A 22,338-nucleotide genomic window follows, 5' to 3' on the forward strand; every position below is an offset into this window, starting at 1 on the left:
AAATTTTTAAAAATGTTGAAAAGGTTTCGTGATGTTTCCCCAATATACATGTTTTTGACAACTAATCTTTAAATTCTTATACATAATTTTTGTGCTTCGCTACTTATGGATGTTGTCACCCTTGTTTTTGTATTAATACCTAATATTAGAATAATCAAAATAATAAAATTTCTCTTTACTGTTAAAATTTAAAATCTTGATTTAATTTTACTATCATAAAGTTACAAATCAGAAAAAAACATACAAATGTTTCCACCGGACCAAAAAGAAACAATCGAAGGAGTCTGAAAATAATTTGTCTATATAAAAACCATATTTTAATATTCCCTCTAATGGCATAAGTTGAATTATAATTTATTTCTACCTTCTTTCTTTTTAATAATTTGTTGGTGGTTTACCCTGCTTTCCTTTCCATATCTACACTTGCGCAATTATGATGAAATATAAAGGAATGTAGAAAATTTTATAATAATGTAAAGACAAAAATATATTTAACAAGGATGACAACATCCATAAAAGCGAAGCTCTGAAACGCAAGAGTGTCAGAACATAAAAAACAGAATGTAAATATATAAAGTATAAACAAAATTTAAGTAAATTTGTTGCAAAACTGCTTAAAGATTGGATACTGATTAAGGACATCCTTACATTATTAGGACCTTAATTATAGAAAAGCTTCGCTTTTAAAAAGCTTTTCTATCATTAAGGTATTGCGTCAATGCGTCATAAATTTAAAACATCAGGTAAAGTTAGGTACCAGTTAGGAGGAGACCATTTTGCTTTAAACTTTACCGGCTTCAAAAGTTTTATGTATGTAGACGTTTTCTACTTTGTTGGATCAAAAACTTTGAGAATCAAATGTAAATAAATGAGGGTAAACATCAATTTACCAGTTATGGTTTGTATTTTTTTCATGGAAAATTCATTATCTAATGTTTCAAGGTGGTTTTAGGATGCTGTACGTATTGGTGCAAAAAATGGGGACAAATTTCAAATTGTTTTGGCGTGTGACGTCATACCCCCATCTCTTTTCTAGGGGGTTTCTTTCCTCCTTCCCTTTTCTTTCCCCTCACTTGTGACGTAAATAAACAGCCCCGTCAAATCAATTTAAAAATTGTCCCCATTTTTTGCACCAATACGTACAGCATCTGGTTTTAGGATTTTTTCAGCTCTTCTGGTTTAGTTCTAGTCACAATATTTAGGTCATAATAGTCACCCATCAAATGTTTCACTTTCTGGCTATTTACATCAAATTATCCTAAGCAGCATAGACAATTATTTGATTTGAATGGTGAAGATACATGAAAATGTTAGCACAACATAAAGCTTACGGTACGGGCCTTGTTAATTTGCTTTTAGCTTCGCTTTTATGGATGTTGTAATGTAAGTTTTCTTGTATGAGTACGATTTTCTGTTCCAGAATGTTCATCATTCTACAGTTAGTATAATCCAACTGTTGTTGTTTTAGCAAAAAAATTAATTACAAATATCTTTAGACATTTATTATTTTGCAACATATACATACTAATTTACAGGAAAAGACTGATAATTTTTTTCTTCATATTTATCAATGTTTTTTTTCACACAAAATGCCTGTTGAGCACGCATAACATCCTTAAAACCCAGTACCTAATATAACCTAGCCTAACCTAAAGTAATAAAGAAACTAACGAAAAACTAACCCCTCTCCTCCCTTTTATTTTCAATTTGTTGAAAAATATGGATCGGGGGGTTTCAGTGCTAAACAAGGTAATTCGTATGAAATTACCTATCAATAGTGATGTTTATCCTTAGACTAAAATTATGTTACTGATTAATTTTAAGATCCTTTTCAACTCCTTGTCTTGTAACAGCCATCATTAAGTCTTTGTTGGCCTCAAATGTATCCAATGCAACCTAAAATATAAATGATAAACTTTTCTTAAATGATCAGGGATCTAAAGGGATAAAACAATGGCCGTTAAATTTGATCTACATCCCAAACGATGGTAAACAAAATTACCCTTATCTAAAATTACACTTAAAGGTTAAGACATTTGGATATTCAAATTAATGGAGCAACCAATCATAATTCAATAAAAGTCCCCAAAGTTATTAAACCAACGTATAAGAAATCGTTATTATAAAACTTTGGGGAACAGTGCAATAAACAACTCACTGTCCTCTCTCTCTCTGTCAATTATTACTTAATAGAAAATAAGTTGTATTACAATTTTTTTAAGTTATATGTTTTATTTTAAAGATTGTATTAATTGGATTGTGCAAATAAAAAAAACAAGAGCAATTACATTTAATAGAAGCTGTAAAACATAAGCAAAATTAGTGCTAGCCTTAGCCAGTGTTAGAAAGAAGAAATAGAAAACAAAAAAATGTCAAAATAAATTAGAAGGATACACGTTGGACATAGTAAGAAATACTTATGTATTTATGGAACATATGAATAAGATATAATATTTTGCATATCATATCCCGTTTAACACACATTCACAAAGTCTTGTATGTCCTCATAAGGGTGTCTTTGGTATTTTCATCTTTTGCAACGGCCAACCCAGGTTATGAAAGTACAACCAAACCATGGATGAAATTATGTAAATATGTTGTGCAATAATATTATTTTTTGTATACTTAAAGCATGTATGCTAAGATAAATAATACCTGTAAATAAGACGCACGTATAGAGTAGCTTCGTTACTAGAACAATACCTCTTTCCTCTCAGGCCATGCATACAGGTCTCTATAAATAAGACGGACATATAGAGTAGCCTTGCTACTAGAAAAATACCTGTTTCTTCTCTGGCCATGCATACAGGTCTCTGTAAATAGGACGGACATATAGAGTGGCCTTGCTACTAGAACAATACCTGTTTCTTCTCAGGCCAGGCATACAGGTCTCTGTAAATAGGACGGACATATAGAGTGGCCTTGCTACTAGAACAATACCTGTTTCTTCTCAGGCCATACATACAGGTCTCTGTAAATAGGACATACATATAGAGTAGCTTTGCTACTAGAACAATACCTGTTTCTTCTCAGGCCATACATACAGGTCTCTGTAAATAGGACAGACATATAGAGTAGCTTTGCTACTAGAACAATACCTGTTTCTTCTCAGGCCATACATACAGGTCTCTGTAAATAGGACAGACATATAGAGTAGCTTTGCTACTAGAACAATACCTGTTTCTTCTCAGGCCATACATACAGGTCTCTGTAAATAGGACATACATATAGAGTAGCTTTGCTACTAGAACAATACCTATTTCTTCTCAGGCCATACATACAGGTCTCTGTAAATAGGACAGACATATAGAGTAGCTTTGCTACTAGAACAATACCGGTTTCTTCTCAGGCCATACACAGGTCTCTGTAAATAAAACAGACATATAGAGTAGCTTTGCTACTAGAACAATACCTGTTTCTTCTCAGGCCATACATACAGGTCTCTGTAAATAGGACATACATATAGAGTAGCCTTGCTACTAGAACAATACCTGTTTCTTCTCAGGCCAGGAATACAGGTCTATGTAAATAGGACATACATATAGAGTAGCCTTGCTACTAGAACAATACCTGTTTCTTCTAAGGACAGACATATAGAGTGGCCTTTCTACTAGAACAATACATGTTTCTTCTCAGGCCAGGCCTACAGGTATCTGTAAATAGGACGGACATATAGAGTAGCCTTGCTACTAGAACAATACCTGTTTCTACTCTGGCAAGCCATACAAGTCTCTGTAAATAGGACATACATATAAAGTAGCCTTGCTACTAGAACAATACCTGTTTCCTCTCAGACCAGGCATACAGGTCTCTGTAAATAGGACAGACATATAGAGTAGCTTTGCTACTAGAACAATACCTGTTTCTTCTCTGGCAAGCCATACAAGTCTCTGTAAATATGACAGACCTTTAGAGTAGCCTTGCTACTAGAACAATACCTGTTTCCTCTCAGACCAGGCATACAGGTCTATGTAAATAGGACATACATATAGAGTAGCCTTGCTACTAGAACAATACCTGTTTCTACTCTGGCAAGCCATACAAGTCTCTGTAAATAGGACATACATATAAAGTAGCCTTGCTACTAGAACAATACCTGTTTCCTCTCAGACCAGGCATACAGGTCTATGTAAATAGGACATACATATAGAGTAGCCTTGCTACTAAAACAATACTTGTTTCTTCTCTGGCAAGCCATACAAGTCTCCGTAAATAGGACAGACATATATAGCTAGTAGCTTTGCTACTAGAACAATACCTGTTTCTTCTCAGGCTATGCATACAAATCTCCGTAAATAGGACAGACATATAGAGTAGGTTTGCTACTAGAACAATACCTGTTTCTTCTCTAGCAATCTATACAAGTCTCCGTAAATAGGTACAGATATATAGAGTAGCTTTGCTACTAAAACAATACCTGTTTCTTCTCAGGCCATGCATACAGGTCTCTGTAAATAGGACATACATATAGAGTAGCCTTGCTACTAGAACAATACCTGTAGGTACAGATATATAGAGTAGCTTTGCTACTAAAACAATACCTGTTTCTTCTCTGGCCAGGCATACATGTCTCTGTAAATAGGACATACATATAGAGTAGCCTTGCTACTAGAACAATACCTGTAGGTACAGATATATAGAGTAGCTTTGCTACTAAAACAATACCTGTTTCTTCTCTGGCCAGGCATACAGGTCTCTGTAAATAGGACATACATATAGAGTAGCCTTGCTACTAGAACAATACCTGTTTCTTCTCTGGCCAGGCATACAGGTCTCTGTAAATAGGACATACATATAGAGTAGCCTTGCTACTAGAACAATACCTGTTTCTTCTCTGGCCAGGCATACAGGTCTCTGTAAATAGGACAGACATATATAGCTAGTAGCTTTGCTACTAGGACAATACCTGTTTCCTCTCTGGCCAGGCATACAGGTCTCTATAAATATGACATACATATAGAGTAGCTTTGCTACTAGAGCAATACCTATTTCTTCTCTGGCCAGGAATACAGGTCTCCGTAAATAGGACAGACATATAGAGTAGCTTTGCTACTAGAACAATACCTGTTTCTTCTCAGGCCAGGCATACAGGTCTCTGTAAATAGGACGGACATATAGAGTAGCCTTGCTACTAGAACAATACCTGTTTCTTCTCTGGCCAGGCATACAGGTCTCTGTAAATAGGCCGGACATATAGAGTAGCCTTGCTACTAGAACAATACCTGTTTCTTCTCTGGCCAGGCATACAGGTCTCTGTAAATAGGACAGACATATATAGCTAGTAGCTTTGCTACTAGGACAATACCTGTTTCTTCTCTGGCCAGGCATACAGGTCTCTATAAATAGGACATACATATAGAGTAGCTTTGCTACTAGAGCAATACCTATTTCTTCTCTGGCCAGGAATACAGGTCTCCGTAAATAGGACAGACATATAGAGTAGCTTTGATACTAGAACAATACCTGTTTCTTCTCAGGCCAGGCATACAGGTCTCTGTAAATAGGACGGACATATAGAGTAGCCTTGCTACTAAAACAATACCTGTTTCTTCTCTGGCCAGGCATACAGGTCTCTATAAATAGGACGGACATATAGAGTAGCTTTGCTACTAGAACAATACCTGTTTCTTCTCAGGCCAGGCATACAGGTCTCTGTAAATAGGACGGACATATAGAGTAGCCTTGCTACTAGAACAATACCTGTTTCTTCTCTGGCCAGGCATACAGGTCTCTGTAAATAGGACAGACATATAGTGTAGCCTTGTTACTAAAACAATACATGTTTCTTCTCTGGCCATACATACAGGTCTCCATAAATAGGACAGACATATAGAGTAGCTTTTCTACTAGAACAATACCTATTTCTTCTCTGGCCAGGCATACAGGTCTCTGTAAATAGGACATACATATAGAGTAGCTTTGCTACTAAAACAATACCTGTTTCTTCTCTGGCCAGGCATACAGGTCTCTGTAAATAGGAAATACATATAGAGTAGCTTTGCTACTAAAACAATACCTGTTTCTTCACTGGCCAGGCATACAGGTCTCCGTAAATAGGACATACATATAGAGTAGCTTTGCTACTAAAACAATACCTGTTTCTTCTCTGGCCAGGCATACAGGTCTCTGTAAATAGGACATACATATAGAGTAGCTTTGCTACTAAAACAATACCTGTTTCTTCACTGGCAAGCCATACAAGTCTCCGTAAATAGGACATACATATAGAGTAGCTTTGCTACTAAAACAATACCTGTTTCTTCTCTGGCCAGGCATACAGGTCTCTGTAAATAGGACATACATATAGAGTAGCTTTGCTACTAAAACAATACCTGTTTCTTCACTGGCAAGCCATACAAGTCTCCGTAAATAGGACATACATATAGAGTAGCTTTGCTACTAAAACAATACCTGTTTCTTCTCTGGCCAGGCATACAGGTCTCTGTAAATAGGACAGACATATAGAGTAGCTTTGCTACTAGAGCAATACCTATTTCTTCTCTGGCCAGGAATACAGGTCTCCGTAAATAGGACAGACATATAGAGTAGCTTTGATACTAAAACAATACCTGTTTCCTCTCAGGCCATGCATACAGGTCTCTGTAAATAGGACATACATATAGAGTAGCTTTGCTACTAAAACAATACCTGTTTCTTCTCTGGCCAGGAATACAGGTCTCCGTAAATAGGACAGACATATAGAGTAGCTTTGATACTAAAACAATACCTGTTTCTTCTCAGGCCATGCATACAATTCTCTGTAAATAGGACGGACATATAGAGTGGCCTTTATACTAAAACAATACCTGTTTCTTCTCTGGCCAGGCATACAAGTCTCTGTAAATAGGACAGACATATAGAGTAGCTTTGCTACTAAAACAATACCTGTTTCTTCACTGGCAAGCCATACAAGTCTCCGTAAATAGGACATACATATAGAGTAGCTTTGCTACTAAAACAATACCTGTTTCTTCTCTGGCCAGGCATACAGGTCTCCGTAAATAGGACATACATATAGAGTAGCTTTGCTACTAAAACAATACCTGTTTCTTCACTGGCAAGCCATACAAGTCTCCGTAAATAGGACATACATATAGAGTAGCTTTGCTACTAAAACAATACCTGTTTCTTCTCTGGCCAGGCATACAGGTCTCTGTAAATAGGACATACATATAGAGTAGCTTTGCTACTAAAACAATACCTGTTTCTTCTCTAGCAAGCCATACAAGTCTCTGTAAATAGGCCAGACATATAGAGTGGCCTTGCTACTAGAACAATACCTGTTTCTTCTAAGGACAGACATATAGAGTGGCCTTTCTACTAGAACAATACCTGTTTCTTCTCTGGCCAGGCATACAGGTCTCTGTAAATAGGACAGACATATAGAATAGCCTTGCTACTAAAACAATACCTGTTTCTTCTCTGGCCAGGCATACAGGTCTCTGTAAATAGGCCGGACATATTTCATCCTTCCAACATTTGTCACAAGGTCAACAGCTGCTGGAATTACTTTCTCATACCTGCATTTTTTAAATTTTATATTATATATTAATTTAAGATAAAATGAACAAAATTCTTTAATTCTAGAAGCAAAACTGCACTTTAAGTCTAAAGTGTTTGTATTATTATAATCAAGAATATAAATATACGAGGAAAAAATCACAAAACCTTTCACACTTATTTATATACTTTCTAATATTCATATGTATTGTAGCATGACTGACAACCCGACGGACAAAGTAAAGTACATTCTGGATTCTCTAGTATAAGGAATCTTCACAAAAAAAATCCGTCGTCTATCTTGAACCGCAGATCTGAAAATCCCCCATAGCGTTACGGACTGACTTACTGATGGAAGGACAGCCAAAGTAAATCATAGAGTAGCTTCGATGGTAAAAACATATTTTTTTTACCTGGCAGCTAATCCAATTCTGATCCATCTAAAGAGGATTTCAATATTCTTGCTGACATCAAGTTGATACAACTGTGTCAGTTTGTCCATGGCAACTTCATTTAGTGCTTTTCCATACAGAAGGCTGTTCAGAAATTCCTAAACAAACAATAAAACTATTTTTTTAAGCACTGGCCTATCATTGGTCATTTGTATTGTATGGCGTTATTTTTTATAGGCACTAAAAGTCTGAAGCTAGAGATCTCGGAATCGGCAGGTCTATTATGTTATGTTTTTAAAAGAATTTCTATGGTTTTAGGCTATTTTTAACACTTCCTTTTGTCCCCAAGAGTCTAGGGGCAAAGGTGTAAGTCTAAAATATAAAATAGTAAGTTTTTTTTTTTTGTTAAAGCTAATGATGTTATAAATGCCTGGTCCTATTTGTTTATGCTTTTCACGGAACTCTCATATACCTTCTATTTAAACGGTTTTAGGCTATTTCCTTGCCCAATTAAAAAAAGAACCCTAGATGCTAGAAGCGTAGCCACTAGTATGATAGACAAGCATATCTTACCACAACTTGTTCAGGAAGAAAATCTGCGAGGTCGTCTTTGCTAAATGGACACTCTGTGTTAGTATCCCACTGCTGCCACCTCGCGGACAGGTTGTAACAAGGTGCAGCCAGGCTGGAGTCCCAATCTGGTTTAACAGGAGGCATGCCAGTGGCATACAGCCAAGCGTCCCAATTTATTTCCTTAAAAGATATATCAAAAATATGTTTTTAAAATGTACTGTAGATTGAAATCATAAGCAGATAGAAGGGGGGGGGGGGGTATACACCCCATGGCAATAAAATAACACCCCACTTGTTGTCTGTATTACATCATCTTAAAGCTAACACCCCCTAAAACCACTCGATTTTTTTTTAGTGAAGTGTCAAAGTTTTCTCAGGAGCGCTTCGCGCAACCCCCCCACCAAACCCTGTGCACGCAACTGTTTTAGATAAATCATTAATACCAAAATGTTAGAGAACAAAAGTTATACCTCAGTAAAGGTTGCGTTGACGAAATAATTCAAGAAAAATTCCTGTTACACAAAAATTTAAAAATCAAATAACAAACTATTGTAAAAAAAAATTAAAGGTCATTTGATATTACTTTTAAGAATACTAGCGGCTTTGATCAAACTGTTTTTTCGTATTTTAAAAGAAAAAAAAATAGGGGGGGTGGTTGGGGGTGTCCCACCCCCAAAGAAAATAGTTATAAACCTTCCCGGGACCTATGAGAAGATACCCTGTAAAGGAGAATCCGATCGGTTTAGCGGTTAGCGAGATCCTTCGCTACAGACAAACAGTCAGACAGACAGACATCGTTATACTTTGTAGCAGAACGGATCGCAAATTTTCGCACCTACCCAGCAGGAAAACATTTATCGATTAAATAACGAATTCGCAAAATTCGTAAAAAAAAAAAAAAAAAAATAGCGATTAAACAACGAATTTGCAAAATTTGTAAAAAAAAAAAAAAAATGGGGGGAGGATTTTTTTTGTTTTTTGGGGGGTTGGGGGTGTCCCACCCCCCAAGAAAATAGCTTAAAACCACCGCAGGACCAATAGGTATATACCCTGAAGAGTAGAATCCGATCGGTTCAGTGGTTACCAAGATCTTAAGCTTCAGACGGACAGACGGACGGACAGACAGACAGACGGACAGACAGACAGACAGACATCAAGCTACTTTGTAATATAGATATAAAAAGTCTTTAAATGAAATTGTTTGATTTTAAATTCCTTAAACATATCAGTCGTAATAGACTGATACTTGAAATTTTCCAAGTATGCTCTCAAAAAGTCCTCAAACTCGTTTTTACCTCCAAACTAAAATTTAAAACATATTAAATAAAAATTTGGTTCATGTTATTAATCAATTATAGACAATTGATGAAGATAAAAATCAAATGCTTTGCTAATGTCGAAAATATGTTAATATTAGTGGAAACATTAACAGTTTTAAAAGCACTAGAAAGTTTTAGCGATTCCCATAAAGATTATATTTCAATGATTTTTTAAAAAAAATTTGAAGTTTTAAATTTTTTTGAATGTTTTGAAAACATTGAAGGAAAAAATCTTCGAACGGAAAAACATTGAGAAAAAAATCTTCCAATGAAAATATACTTTCCAATGCTCCGTGTAAAAATGTTTAATTAAATTTTGTAATGTATAAAGAAGTTGTATCAACTTTTTTGCTTTTTATTTAAGATAGCTAGCCGGTCCTTTCAGTAAGTAGTAGATGTAAAATTTTTCATAGAATTCAGATATGCAATCGGTTTTTTTGTAGACCTCTTATTTTTTAAGTAATTTAAGTTTTTTTAAAAAATAATTAAGTCGGTTTTAAGGTACTAAAACGCAACAAAATAAAAGAAGAAAATAGCCAGTATAAACAAAAATAGTAAGATCTTTAATTTGACACCTTACTTTTAAAATTCTGTTGAGTAATTGTTGAAAAAATCTATTTTTTTAACCTCGGTTTAATCAAAACATTAAACCTAAATATTTTCTCATACAGACATAAAAAATATGGGTTCATATATACCATTAGAATGAGAAAAATAATATGAATCCATTGTAAGCAAAATTGAAAAAGTTTAAAAAAATTGTAATAAAAAATAGAAAAAATAAAAAAGTTATTTTAAGAATTGTAACTACTAAACTAGCCAATCACAAATTGCAAAAATTGACGAATCGGGAAGCTTAATCTATAAAATTAACCTATAGAATTGCCAGAAAAAAAGGAGAACGTTCATACAATATATACAATAGATACTACAATAAATATAGTGATATTAAAGAACATGTAAAGAATGAAAAATTATGAACAAATATGCATCAGTCTGTTTATAAACTTCAAAACAATGCAGTTAAAAATACATTATTGTTTCTTGTGTTTAAAAAATATCTGCTACATTGCATTGTCTTTTGTTTAGGTTTTGTTCAGGTTTGGTTCAAGCTAACCCTTTAAAGCCGAAAATTATGATTCTTAAAATAAACTTATTTTTTTTATTATAGTTTTATAAAACTTTTTCAATTTTGCTTAGAATAGATTCGTAATATTTTTCTGATTCTAAAGGTATATATGAATCCATGTTTTTTATGTCTGTTTGAGAAAATATTTAGGTCTAAAGTTTTTATTAAACCGAGGTTTAAAAAATAGATTTTTTCAATAATTACTCAACAGAATTTTAAAAGTAAGGTGTCAAATTAAAGATCTTACTATTTTTGTTTATACTGGCTATTTTCTTCTTTTATTTTGTTGCGTTTTAGTACCTTAAAACCGACTTAATTATTTTTTTAAAAAACTTAAATTACTTAAAAAATAAGAGGTCTACAAAAAAACCGATTGCATATCTGAATTCTATGAAAAATTTTACATCTACTACTTACTGAAAGGACCGGCTAGCTATCTTAAATAAAAAGCAAAAAAGTTGATACAAGTTCTTTTACCTGTAAATAATTAGATTCTACCAAGTCTTCCAGGTACCAAAGGAAAGTTGACCCTTTTACATATGGTACACCTATCATAGATTTACATATCAATAAATAAGATTTTTTATCTGAGCTTCAAATCACGCTTCAAATTAGTTCCATTATTTTTAAATTTTGTATTCAGAAGTTTTTAGGTTCTTTTACTGTCCCCTTTCTTCTATAGATCCTAGGTGAGCAACCGCTGAATAAATAAAAAAATATCAATAAAAAATATCCTCCCCACGCCTCCAAATTTTAGTAAACAAAAAAATATTGTAGCAAAATTCAAAATAAATGGATGATTCAATATTTTTCCTGAACAATCCCCCCCATTAGAAAAATAAATTGAGATTCAAAAGCCGAGCAGGTATTTTTCCCTCTCTCTAAGAAAAATCTTACTTGAGAAGGCATCGTCAGGATTTTCTCCTTTCAAATCAACAACCAGCTTTGTAAAAGAATTGTTGACTCCTAAAACCTAAAAAAGTATGTAGCATATATAAAACTGTGTAAATATAAATAAAAAGTAGCTATAGTGGCAAAAAATGTTTAGATTATTTATCTCATACTAATAATTCACATAATTTACTTTATTCTAAACTAGCGTTTACACCCCAACAGGCCTTTAGGGGCACATGAGGTGGGTTGGGGGAGGAACCAATTTTAAATTTTAGTTTTAAAAAAAAAAGGTAAACATTTCGAGGTTTTTTTTACTAGATTTCCATTGAGCGGGGTTAGGTAGTAATGAACCATCCCAGGATCCATGTGAAGCTACATTGTAACAGAGAAACATATCGGAATAGCGGTTATCCTTCGACACAGCAAGCAGATAGACATCCTGCTACTTTTATATAGTGAAGATTTTTTAAAAAATAGATGTAATGAATAATGATTACCTCATGTACAGTTTCATTGTAGCTTGGCCACCTAAGGAAATGATTACTAATAAAATGTTAAAATTAAAAAGTTGAATCTGTCCGTCTGTAACATGTAAGCTTTCTTTAGTGGGACATTTTTCGTGACTGCTTTTATAGTTACATGTTTTGGTGAAGATTTCTCATCTAGCATAAAACGTACTAGTTATTTAGTGTTTTGGTCAGTCAGATTTGGCTACAATAAAAATTGAATGTCTATGCTGTGAAAAAATCAAGGTGTCTTGTAATAATTATGGTTTTCTGTCTGTAAAGGTTTCGTGATTTTCTTTTTCCCCTCTAATTATCTCTTTCTCTCTCTCTCTCTCTCTCTCTCTGTCTCTGTCTCTGTCTCTATATCTGTTTATCTCTGTCAGTATCTGTCTCTTATTGTTCTAATTTTAAATAGTTGCTTTGCCCCTAGCCTCTAGTGATAGGTGGAGGATTTGTAGGACATTAAATTATAAGATAAAAAAATGCTTACTTTAGAATAGCATCAAAATGCCTCAATGCTTCTCCTTGCATCCGCCCCTAAAATACATTCAAAATTTAACAAACAATTTTACTAAATTAAATTTTCCAATAAAAAACAAAAAGTGTTGACTTTAAGGTTTCATATTACCTTAATTTTCGAAGTCATATATGTGGTAAATCCTTCATTGAGCCAGAAGTGGTCAAAATTTTTGTTTGTCACCAAATTACCATACCAAGAATGGGCTATCTAAAATAAGAAAAATATTTTTTCTCGTATTCATTTGAATCCGGTGGATAGGAACCGGTTCTCATGAATACGAAAAAACTATGTCTAGCATCGTATTATATCCAGTTTTCTACGAATATAGAAATGTACAATCATAAGATTAAAACTAGTTTTTTTAGCCGGTGCCTTCGGCACCACGGGGCTAAAAAAACTAGTTTTAATCTTATAATTGTACATTCTATATCCGCGGAAAGCCGTTTATAATACGATACGAGAAATAACTATTCTCGTATTCATTCGAATCCGGTGGATAGGAACCGGTTCTCATCCATACGAAAAAACTATGTCTAGCATCGTATTATATCCAGTTTTCTACGAATATAGAAATGTACAATCACAATATTAAAACTAGTTTTTTTAGCCGGTGCCTTCGGCACCACGGGGCTAAAAAAACTAGTTTTAATCTTATAATTGTACATTCTATATCCGCGGAAAGCCGTTTATAATACGATACGAGAAATAACTATTATATTATTTTGGTTTATTGTCCAATTGTCTATCTATCTATCTTGAGGAAGTGGGAGGGGGCGGAAGTTGATCCCTTACTTTATATTTTTGGATATAAATTTAAAAAATGGGGTGGGCCATATTTTCCAGGACTGATTCCTCTTAGATGAGTGGAGAAGCCCTTCCAAAAATAGTTAACTATAAACCTTTCCTGGATGTAAGAAAACCTGAAAAGGTAAATAATATTGGTTCAGCGGTTAGCAAAATTCTTTGCAACTTACCCATATACAGACAGACACATAGACATCCTGTTATTTTCATATAAGAATGAATGAATGGATAAGTTTATCTATTTTATAATTTTATTTACCTCATGAGTAATGACATTGGCATTTGCTTTGTCCCCTGACAGCAAAGTAGGAGTTACAAAAGTCAGACACGGGTTCTCCATGCCTGAAAAAGTAAAGTGGATTAATTCACTATGAACAGATTTTACTTTGCATAATTGCTGGGTATCTTATTTGCTGAACTATGGTAAATTTTTGGCCTTTTCCATCAAAGTTAAGGCATTTCCCTATTGTCTTAATTTAATGGAAAATAAGGGGGTGGTTTAGGTTTTTTTCTTTATTTTATTGGGAACTGGGTAGTTCCGAAAAGTTAGGTTTAGGGCATCCTACATGGTTTAGCAACTGCAAAAGATAACTACCTAACTTTTTGGTTTTCATTTTTTTTTTGCCAAATGCGGGCGAAATGGGGGGGGGGTGGTGGATACAAAACTCGACCTGTATTTTGAGGGAAAGAAACCAATTAAATTCAAATCCGCATTAGTTTAGCTTTACTTACCTCCATAAGGGAAGGAAGGTGGAAGAACCAAGATATCATAAATCCCCCAAACATAAGGTCCATTTATATCCTGAACAAATTTTTTTTTGGAGAGATTTTCCAATGTAAAGTTTTATTTATTTATTTTTTTTTTTGGGGGGGGGGGGGTTTAAAAACAGAAAGTAATTTAGTAAACTTCATAAAAATTTACTATTTACTGAAAAATTATGTATAGCATAGTATTACAGAAAATTTTCTGCCAATATTAAAATGAAAAACCTTAAAATTTTACATTTAAACATACGCGAAAAGCTGTCTGTAATACGAAGCGATTTATAACTAGTCTAGTAATTAATACCTCTGCTATTTGTAACATTGTTTCAGTTTCAGAGAAGTCATCCGCCGCCTGACCAACAAACTTTTCTTCTGCCCATACATGAGATCTAGAATGTAAAATTAGAGGTTTAAATTATATAATTTTCAAAATGACTTTTACTATTTTGGAAACTTCAACATAAATGAAATTTTTTTTAAAACACACTTTCTTCTTTTCCTCCCTTCTTATCCACTTCCCTTTAGTTACAGATCAAAACAAGTTTTACAGCAACAGGTAAAACTCAAAGACGTCTACCAAAGTTCCTTTTTGTTTCCTTTTCTGTTCGTTATAATTGAACAAAAACATCCTTGTTATGATACAAAATCTACTAGTTCTCTAACAAACCTTCAACCAATCAAAGGTGAATGTATATCAAAGTCCCTTTTCTTTTTTCTATTTTCTACAATTGGAGCCTTATTATGTCTACCAGATTTCTATCATACCTGGGACCAATCTTCCTGGATTCTAGATGACCAGCAGCTACAGCAATGAGGTAAGACATGACAGGTACAGGTTGTTCAAAAGAATACTTCACCTTGTCCCCGATCATTTCTGTCTTTTCAGTTTTTCTATAAAACAAGAATGTTAACATTCATATTTAGCAAAGCACAAAAAATCCTGGATGGACGGAAAAAATAATCTGAAGAGCAGATGTTCAGTGGTCATAAATTAAGAAACCTTTTGTCTTTTATATATTTTTTTAGCTTTATAGACTGACTGACCTGGGAAGGAGGGACAGACATGGGGAATAAAAGAAAATATTTATTATACCAGGACATAATTTATGACTTATTAAAATTAGTTGAAGCCTTGATTAATTTTCGAAGTTTAGTGAATTTTTAAGCTAGTCAAGTCGATATTCTTTAGATAAAATAAATTTCTTTTAAATAATAAGGTTTTAAAATGAAATAGTTTACCTCAGAGCTGACATAAGAACAGTGATGCCTTTAGGTGCTGTCACATTGGCGGAATATGTGGCTTTCACTGAGGGCGTATCCTATAATACATGTATAAGTATAGTGTAAAATCTAGAAAACTACCTGGTTCAAGTTGTAGAGACCCTTTTCGTTTGTGGGTAGAGTAATATATATGTCCTCTCTATTAGTTTACTTCAATTATCCCACACATTAAAAATAATTCTTTGAACCCAAAAGCCTAAATTTGTTAGATAGAACTATGAAATAATAGTTATTTCTCGCATCGTATTATAAACGGCTTTCCGCGGATATAGAAAGTACAATTATGAGATTAAAACTAGTTTTTTAGCCCCGAGGTGCCGAAGGCACCGGCTAAAAAAACTGGTTTTAATCTTATGATTGTACATTTCTATATTCGAAGAAAGCTGGATATAATACGATGCTAGACATAGTTTTTTCGTATGGATGAGAACCGGTTCCTATCCACCGGATTCGAATGAATACGAGAAAATTTAAATATTATCTTTTATCAAATTGTCCCACAGTTCAATGTAAAAATTGTCATTACACCGTTAAATTGTATCTTATGTTAAAAGATGATGCTATATTATTACTTAGATCATACACCAGATTTTCATGTTCTCTACGAAATTGAAACACGCAGCTGCCTTAAACAACGATTGCCTGCTTCCACCCTCATTAACCCATCCCTTTCCCTCCTTCTTGATGAACGAACTGACTAATACATTACATTGAAAAATAGCAACCTAAATTGGCGACGATTTTTCCTCTGTCATAATATCCACGTATATTCTACATCCATTCATATCTATAATACAAAGTAGAACGATGTCTGTCTGTTTGTTTGTTTGTCTGTCTGTTTGTTTGTAGCGAAGGATCTCGCTAACCGCTAAACCGATCGGGTTTTCCTTTAGAGGGTAGCTTCTCATATGTCCCGGGAAGGTTTATAACTACTTTTTGTAGGGTGGGACACCCCTAACCCCCCAAAAAAATGAAAAATCACCCCCACAAATTTTTTTTCTTTTTAAAACTAAAATTAAAATAGTGGGGTCGACTACCCCCCCCCCTCCAAAAAAAATTCCCCCCCCAAAAATTTTTTTAAAATTTTCTTTAAAATCGTAAACACGAAAAATTAGTTTGATCAAACCTCTTGGGGCAAAGCCCCTAGAGGCTAGGGGCGAAGCCGCTAATAATATACAAATTACAATATTATACCTGACAAGGAAGTAGAGACCTGGCATGGACAGCCTCACTCTGTGAGAACATGAAGGGGTAGGATCCTCCAGCTGTTTGCTCAGGACGCATCCACATTAAAGCTGTACATAGTTCTGTTGTCCTGTACTCAATATCAACCTTAATGAATATGTAGATATACTGAATTAATATATAACAGCGGTTACGGCCCTTTGTTTGTAGTTTAGGGCTTTGTAACAGGGAGAAAGAGAACATTTTATTACACTAGTCCCCAAAGTTGGCTTAACAACTTCTTGGACTTTAATGAATTTTAAATGGTTTGTTCATTAAGTTGAGTGTTCAAAAGATTCAACCATCAATTGTAATATATAGAGAAGGGGTAATTTAGTGTATTTGGGAATGTGCATCAAATTATCAGCTTGTATCTTATCCCTGTCTTTGTAGTCAAAGGAAAAGAACAGAAAAATAGCCTTAAACCATCACAGGACATCTTCTCTAAAATGGAGAACTCAATCGGATAAGACGTTATTGAGATCTTAACTGACTAAACAAAAAGCTTTTATAAAATGGAGAACCTATTCAAATTATTTAGTACTATAGGTGGCGCCCCTGGAAACTTATTGCGTGAAGAAATAATAACCTGAAACGATCTCAACACCTAGATAAATCTTCCCTAAATTGCAGAATTTAATCGGATAAGAGGTTATCTATTTCTTAACTGACAAACCAAAAAGCTTTATATAATAGGAAAATATTCACTTCACCTAAGCACGAACTATAGTTAATCCATACAAGCTTACATAAAATGGAGAACAAATCCTATAATGGGTGACTATATATCCAAGGGATATATAGTCACTAGGATATATAAGTTGGAAGGAATTTTAATGTTAAAGGGAGATTTGAAATCTGCATCAAATTTTAAGGATTTTTTTTTAAATTCGTTTTTTTTGTATAATAATATATCTAAAAGCGGAAATACAATTTAAGTTCATAAATTTTGACCAATAGGATAGGTGGATTTGAAACTACCTGCGCTCTAATTGGTTGAATTATGTGCGACACCTAAGCTTCTCCTATCAGAGCGAATATAATTTTCAATCCACCAATCACAGATGTCAAAATTAATTAACTTAAATTGTATTTCCGCTTTTAGATAAAGAATTATACAAAAAACGAATTTTATAAAAAATCCTTAAAATTTGATGCAGATTTCAAATCTCCCTCTAACATTAAAATTCTTTCCAACTTATATATCTTAATAGTCACCCAAAAATAAGAATTTAGATTACCTTAAAAATCTTATCAACATGATTTTCAGGAAGGTTTATAGTTAATCTTGATCCGTAGTCTAACTCACCATCAATTGTATAGGTCAGGCTTTCTCCTTAAAAATAGATCTGTCTTAAATAGAGAGAATGATGATAAATTTGCATAGTAAGGTTCATGTAATTTACTTTCCAGTACAGCTTCGAACTGATTAATATCCATTGGATTGGAACCGGGTCTCAGCTATACTGAAAAATCCTATTTATCATCATATTACAGACAACTTTCCACGAATATTAAAATCAAATCATTAAATTAACACAAGTTTTCTTAGCCGGGGCCTTCGGCCTTTTGGGCTTTCAAAAATGGTTTTAATCATTTTCATTTTAATACTCGCGCAAAGCTGTCAATAATTTCATGCGATAGATAACTATTACCTGATTTTTGAAGTTTGATGGAGGAAATGTTCAGACCTTTCACATCCATCAAAATAACTTTGGCTGAAATCAAACAATTTAATGGATACAAAATCAAATTATTAAATGATTAAAAACTGAAGACAATGGAAGTTAAGTACATATTCTATTCATTACATAAAAGTAACATGATCTGTATCTGTCTCTGTGTGTGTACCGAAGAATCTCTCTCACCGCTCAACCGATATGGTTCTCCTCTGCAATGTGGTTTCTTGTTGGTGAGGTTTATAGATATTTTTAGAGGGGGTTACCATCACCCTCCAAAGAGAAATCACCCCTAGGAAAAATGACCCCTTCCCTCTATTTATTTCTACTTTACTTTTCAAAACTAAAAATAAGAGTGTTGGGGGGGGGGGGGGGGGGTCGCCTTCTACCTTCTTCCCACCTCTAGGGGCGTAACTGCTACGTTTAAATATTAAATAGCTGACCATACCTTTAAGATCTATCTTATCAAATGTATAGGCACATTTTCCAGAGACAATTTTGTTTTCAAAATCAATATCCCATTCCATGTGAATATGTTGCGTGGTAACTTGGTCAGGACGGGAGTAGGAGTTAGGGTCTCCAGGACTGAGGGCTACCTTGCTGGAATTTTCCTAAATTACAAAAATCGATATATTATAACGTTGCAACAGATTTTCATGTACTCTGATAAAGTGATGCTCGCAGCTGGCTAAAATAAATTATCCACCCCCTTTACCCCATCATATCCCCTCCTACTGGATGAACGAACTGGCCAATAAATGGGGTCCATATTATCAAGCTAAACAGGCGACAAATTTCCCCTTGTCAACATATCTACGAATATCCAAAACAGTTTTATGGAAAGTTGACAACGGGAACGGATTAAAAAGTCATTGGTTTGGTTACTTTTTGGCCTGAAGACAAAAATCAAATTGTACATTCTTTAAATTTGAATCCTCATTAAAAACCTTCTATGAAATAAATTGTAAAAAAGTAGCTTTAATACGAATTAAGGGGTTTGTTAACCTCCCCCCCTCTTTCTCAAATAGTTTTAGTTTTTGGGCAGGGTAACCCCACCCTCCTATGAAAAATAACCCCTAGAAAAACCTAAACCTATCCAAAAAAATTTCTTCTAATCATAGGATAATCCTCTAACTCGATTGTGAATTAAGGTTATACCATCTATAATACAAAGTAGCTTGATGTCCGTCTGTCCGTCCGTCAGTCCGTCCGTCTGAAGCTTAAGATCTCGGTAATCACTGAACCGATTGGATTCTACTCTTCAATGTATATACCTATCGGTCCTGTGGTGGTTTTAAGCTATTTCCTTGGGGGGTGGGACACCCCAAGCCCCCTAAAAATGAAAATTCCCCCCCCCCCAAAAAAAAATGTTTTCGTATTTTTTTCAAATTTTAATGTTTTTAATTTTTCTTCTTCTTTTTAAATTTCTTTTCTTCTTTTAAACTTTGTTTTTTCAAATTCAAAAAGATTGTGAAACCATCCTTCTCCTGTAGGGGCGAAGCCCCAAAACGGCTAATGGCAAAGAAATTTTTAAAAACATTAAAAAAGAGAAAAAATTCGAAGGGTTTAGAAAAAATTAATATAAATAAATATAAACAGTTATAACAAGTTATAAAGAGTTATAAAATGTTATAAAGAGTTATAAAAAGTTATAAAATACAGAAAATATCTAAAAAAAATGTAAAAAAAAAATTTAATTCTCCCCTGAACCTTTAGGGAAAAAGCCCCTAGAGGCTAGGGGCGAAGCCGCTAGTATTACTACAAAGGACATCTAAAAACTTATGGCTTACCGTTTCTCCATTTATCTGCACCAATTCATCTGCAGTCGGTGGTTGGCGTTTTGGCTTTCCATTGGTGGATTTTTGCTGTGTTTGTGGAAGACTGTGAATTTGAACAGCAATACATACAACAATAATACATACACAAGTATTAAAACTAATCATTTTATTTAGTATTTATGCATGTTAATTGTAAGATGTTTACACAAAGAGGGTTTATTTTAAACTATGGCCTGTGTACTTTGTTATAAAAAGGAAGTTTACAACCTGAAAGTTGATTAGAAAGCTACGGACAAGAACAGGAAACAATATTATAAATTTTTTTTTAAAACATTAAAATGTTGCGTGGGGAGGGTTTTGCGTGCCAAGGGGTAGGGGGAGGGGGGGTTGTTGGGTTTTTGAAACCCTGCTTAATCCAAAATTGATGGGGTTATTGCAGAAAAAATATTATTTTATTGTAAAGGGTTGAATTTTTTAAAACCCCTCTTAAATTTTAAGAGAATGTGACTTTTTTTTACTTTTACACTCTATTGGCTGCTTTTAGGGGGTATATCAAAGGAAATTGTCTCTCCCCCCCCCCCTAGATTTTGCCACAGTGTGTATTCCACCATACTTTTGCAAGGTGGGTAGATACGCTCCCTTTCTGCATGCCTCGGTGAGTCTGTATCAAACCTATATTTAAAAAAAAAAAATAATTAAATGCCTTGTTAGAAGAGTCCGACAGGGTTATTACTAAATTAATAACTAAATACCTAAACAGATATATATCTAAAATTCATTTAGAATAAATATTTCTATGAGTTTAATGTTATTTTTGATTATAAGTAAAAACTAAAAAGATTCATACACTTAAAAAAGTTTATTTATAAAACACATTCGGTATTTCATTCCAAGAAATATATTCCTAATCCGTGATTAGGATTTAAAAGAACACTCTTAAAAATATTTGATGAAGTTATGATAACGGGATTGATGATAACGGAAATCTAAAAATGTTAAAGATGCAATTGAAGATAAGTAATTTACCTGTTATTTGTATGAGGGAAGAGTTTCATTATAAAGATAAACCGCGAACGTGGCTCAACATGTAGCGCATCCGCTCGTCGTCGGGAAGGTGATAGGTTCGAATCTCGGGCCGACACCGCGTCATAACTAAAGACGTTAAAAATGGTTCCCACTGCTACTATGTCAGATGCGCGACGTAAATAGTTAAAGTGGGGGGAATGCCTTGGCCCAAAACAGGCGCAACTCGTTACCATGCACAGTTGGGACTTCTCAGACAAAGGTCGTGCATCTCAGAGAGTTGTTTGTCTGATGGGTGAATGGACGCTTTACACTGCAATCATAAGCGGAGTATGTTTCAAGGTGCGTGGAGAAGAGGTCTAGTACCCGAAGCGACACCTAGCCCCCTAGAGTCTTATCTCTCTTTCATTGTAAAGATATTATTCTATAGATTCTACATGACACCAAACAAATCCTTCGCCTCCACAATTTCTCCCAAGTTTTCAGGTATCTAAAGTGATAAGATAATGGCCGATTAATTGACACCCCCAATAATGATACACAAAATTTTAATTACCCCTTCAGTAGATTACAATAAATGGTTGAAACATTTGGGCCCTTATCTTAATGAACCAACCAATCAGAATTCAATGAAAGTCCCCAAAGTTGTTAAGCCAACAATAGGAAAACGTTGCTATAAAAGTTTGGGGACTTGTGTAATAAACAGCCCAATGTCCCCAACCTCACTGCAAATTTTACTGCTAAGAATCGGGGAAACCTAAATTAACGATCATTTCCTAAAAAAGACCGCGTTGAAACATTTCTAAATTCTTTAATATTCGAAATTTCTTTTAAAGTTGCTTCTTTTTGTGATTTACAAAACCAAACAAAATAGAAAGCTTAAAACCAAATACAAGTTTTTTGGACGAATGTAAGGCGTGCGCTCTAACAGGGCATTGACTTCCCCCTCAA

General features: G+C 34.2%; 1 protein-coding gene across 1 annotated transcript; it reads right to left on the minus strand.

Moving 5' to 3' along the window:
- Positions 1–1,487: 1,487 nt before the first annotated feature.
- LOC145329093 (leukotriene A-4 hydrolase-like) lies at positions 1,488–20,629 on the minus strand. Its single transcript, XM_080173123.1, has 21 exons — positions 20,377–20,629; positions 19,035–19,197; positions 18,563–18,625; positions 18,149–18,243; positions 16,878–17,015; positions 15,642–15,721; positions 15,168–15,293; positions 14,707–14,791; positions 14,370–14,439; positions 13,897–13,979; positions 12,942–13,040; positions 12,804–12,850; positions 12,305–12,335; positions 11,811–11,886; positions 11,391–11,461; positions 9,675–9,767; positions 8,936–8,971; positions 8,466–8,645; positions 7,914–8,050; positions 7,412–7,520; positions 1,488–1,896 (listed from the first exon to the last, which is right to left on the minus strand). The coding sequence occupies exons 1-21, from the start codon at positions 20,527–20,529 to the stop codon at positions 1,807–1,809; spliced, it is 2,025 nt and encodes a 674-aa protein (XP_080029249.1). The 5' UTR covers positions 20,530–20,629; the 3' UTR covers positions 1,488–1,806.
- Between the last annotated feature and the right edge of the window lie 1,709 nt (positions 20,630–22,338).

The sequence above is a fragment of the Acartia tonsa genome, chromosome 9 (assembly GCF_053477335.1).
Source record: "Acartia tonsa isolate MP-2025a chromosome 9, ASM5347733v1, whole genome shotgun sequence".
NCBI classification, from domain to species: Eukaryota; Metazoa; Arthropoda; class Copepoda; order Calanoida; family Acartiidae; genus Acartia; species Acartia tonsa.

Bases quoted from the DNA above. Each gene is read 5' to 3' on its own strand.
- LOC145329093 (XM_080173123.1), bottom strand. From the start codon at position 20,529: ATGATTAGTTTTAATACTTGTGTATGTATTATTGTTGTATGTATTGCT. The intron at 12,851-12,941 runs GTAATATGAAAC...AATGTATTTTAG, and splicing joins ATATGACTTCGAAAATTAAG to GGGCGGATGCAAGGAGAAGC. The intron at 12,336-12,803 runs GTAAGCATTTTT...TCATTTCCTTAG, and splicing joins CATTTTGATGCTATTCTAAA to GTGGCCAAGCTACAATGAAA.